At 46.1% G+C, this 2,228-nt stretch overlaps 1 protein-coding gene across 1 annotated transcript in view; it reads right to left on the bottom strand.

The window, feature by feature from the left end:
* Positions 1 to 2,228, bottom strand: part of LOC106817316 (IQ motif and SEC7 domain-containing protein 1-like) — a 22,250-nt gene that overhangs the window by 15,082 nt on the left and 4,940 nt on the right. The window contains exon 3 of the mRNA XM_014821981.1: positions 1,260 to 1,416. Coding sequence (XP_014677467.1) covers positions 1,260 to 1,416 — 157 coding nt within the window. The remainder of the gene's footprint in view (positions 1 to 1,259; positions 1,417 to 2,228) is intronic.

Below are 2,228 nucleotides of genomic sequence, written 5' to 3' on the forward strand. Positions count from 1 at the left end.
AACAACAACAACAACAACAACAACAACAACAACAACAACAACAACAACAACAACAACATAAGTGGTAATGCAGATCACGTGACTGTGCGCAGCCAATACTGGTCGCAGCCGTCTTTAAAATGATTTAAATGCATGCGCTGTGAGTACCAGTGTTGAGTAAATTTACTCAGCGCGCGCGCACACGTAGAGTAAAATGACGCATGAGTCAAAAATTATCAAACACGTTTGATATTGAGTAAAGTGACGCATGCGTCAAATTACTCAACGAAAATCCGCCGCACACGTGAGTAAAATTACTCACGTGTGCGACGGGCTTAACGTTAACCTTCTCTCTCTTTCTCTCTCTCTCTCTCTCTCTCTCTCTTCATCAGAGGAGGCATTGTTGTTGTTGTATGGGTGAGAGCAGAAGCGGCTGTAGAGTGGTTAGTCAGGCGCAACACGCACATAGCAGACACTGAGCTAGAACAAATAGCCCCCTTGCCACCCAGCGCAACTAATCCGCCCCTCCCACCCACCCCAGCCACCCCCAGCAACCCACCCCTCCCCTCCAACACAGCCAACTCTCACACACCACACCCCACGCACTCCACCCACACCATACCTACCACCCACCCACCTCACCCCTCCTTCCCACCTGACTCCATCCAACCCACCTCACCCCACTTGCCCATGCACAGCCTCCCATTTATCCAGTCGCCCGACAATGGCAAACGCCCTTCAAAGCTTCCACAAAGGAAAAAAATTTTTCTGGCAATTTTTCTAACGTGGCTTTCAGTACCAGATGACAGCAGATAATGCAGGTAATCTAACAAAAATACGTCAATTCCAATAAGAGTAAAATGGTCTCTTAACACATTCAACATGCCAGCATAGACACACACGCACAAACACGCACAGTTTTCTAAAAGCGAATGAACTTCAAAGGCTGCTGAAGGAATTGCTGTCGTCGTCAGTTAATTAATGCAATAATTTGTGCACACACTTATTAGCATGCGACACGTGTGCGTGTAATGAGATTCGGTTAATTAATCAATCAACTCTCACGTTCCCACGTCATCGATGCTATTCTAAACAAGATCAACTCGTTTCAACCTGCCACGTCTTAACAATCTAAACTAAACGCTAACTGATAGCAAAGCCGGCTTATGATGCATGTATATAATTATGTATGTATATATATATACACACACGCACGGACGCACGCACGCATGCACCCACACATAATATATATATATACGTGTAACAGTGACTCACTCTACGACTTCCTGGTTGAAGTCGCACTGCAGGTTTCCCAGGAACTCGCCAATCTTCTGCTTGCTGAGACCCTTGCGGGATATTAGGAACTTGGAGACGGCCGCCGGCGTGTGCTCGATGAAGCGGTTGTCGACCAGATACCGGATACCCCTCTCGGGTTTCCTGCGGGAAGAGTTATTATAATAAATTAGTATAACTAAATATATATATATTATATTCATGAAGGCATGAATTAATTAGTATAATATGATTAATATATAGTATTAGTATATATATATATATATATAATAGTATTAGTATGATGTATATATATGTATATTTGTATATATAGTGGGAGTGAGTAATTAACATACATGCCACTACACCTTACTCTGCCCCTTCTCCCTCCCCTCTCTACTCACCTCTGCCCCTTCTCCCTCCCCTCTCTACTCACCTCTGCCCCTTCTTCCACCCCTCTCTACTCACCTCTGCCCCTTCTCCCCCCCTCTCTACTCACATCTGCCCCTTCTCCCTCCCCTCTCTACTCACATCTGCCCCTTCTCCCTCCCCTCTCTACTCACCTCTGCCCCTTCTCCCTCCCCTCTCTACTCACATCTGCCCCTTCTTCCACCCCTCTCTACTCACCTCTGCCCCTTCTTCCGCCCCTCTCTACTCACNCCTCTCTCTCTCTCTCTCTCTCTCTCTCTCTCTCTCTCTTCTTCTTCTCTCTCTCTCCTTTCTTTCTCTCTCTCTCTCTCTCTCTCTCTCTCTCTCTGTCTTTGTCTTTGTCGTGTTTAAATTTTTTGTTTAACTGCTGCTGGCAAGCTCTGTCTGCTAAAGCCAGGCGCACACGCGAGTCATTTTACTTAAGTAAAATGACGCATGAGTCATTTTACTCACGCGTCATACTTTCAGCGTCCGCCGCAAACGCGAGTAAAATTACTCAAGGTATACGTGGTAATGCAGATCACGTGACTGTGCGCAGCCAATACTGG

The sequence above is a fragment of the Priapulus caudatus genome, unplaced genomic scaffold (genome assembly GCF_000485595.1).
Source record: "Priapulus caudatus unplaced genomic scaffold, Priapulus_caudatus-5.0.1 Scaffold1678, whole genome shotgun sequence".
NCBI classification, from domain to species: domain Eukaryota; kingdom Metazoa; phylum Priapulida; class Priapulimorpha; order Priapulimorphida; family Priapulidae; genus Priapulus; species Priapulus caudatus.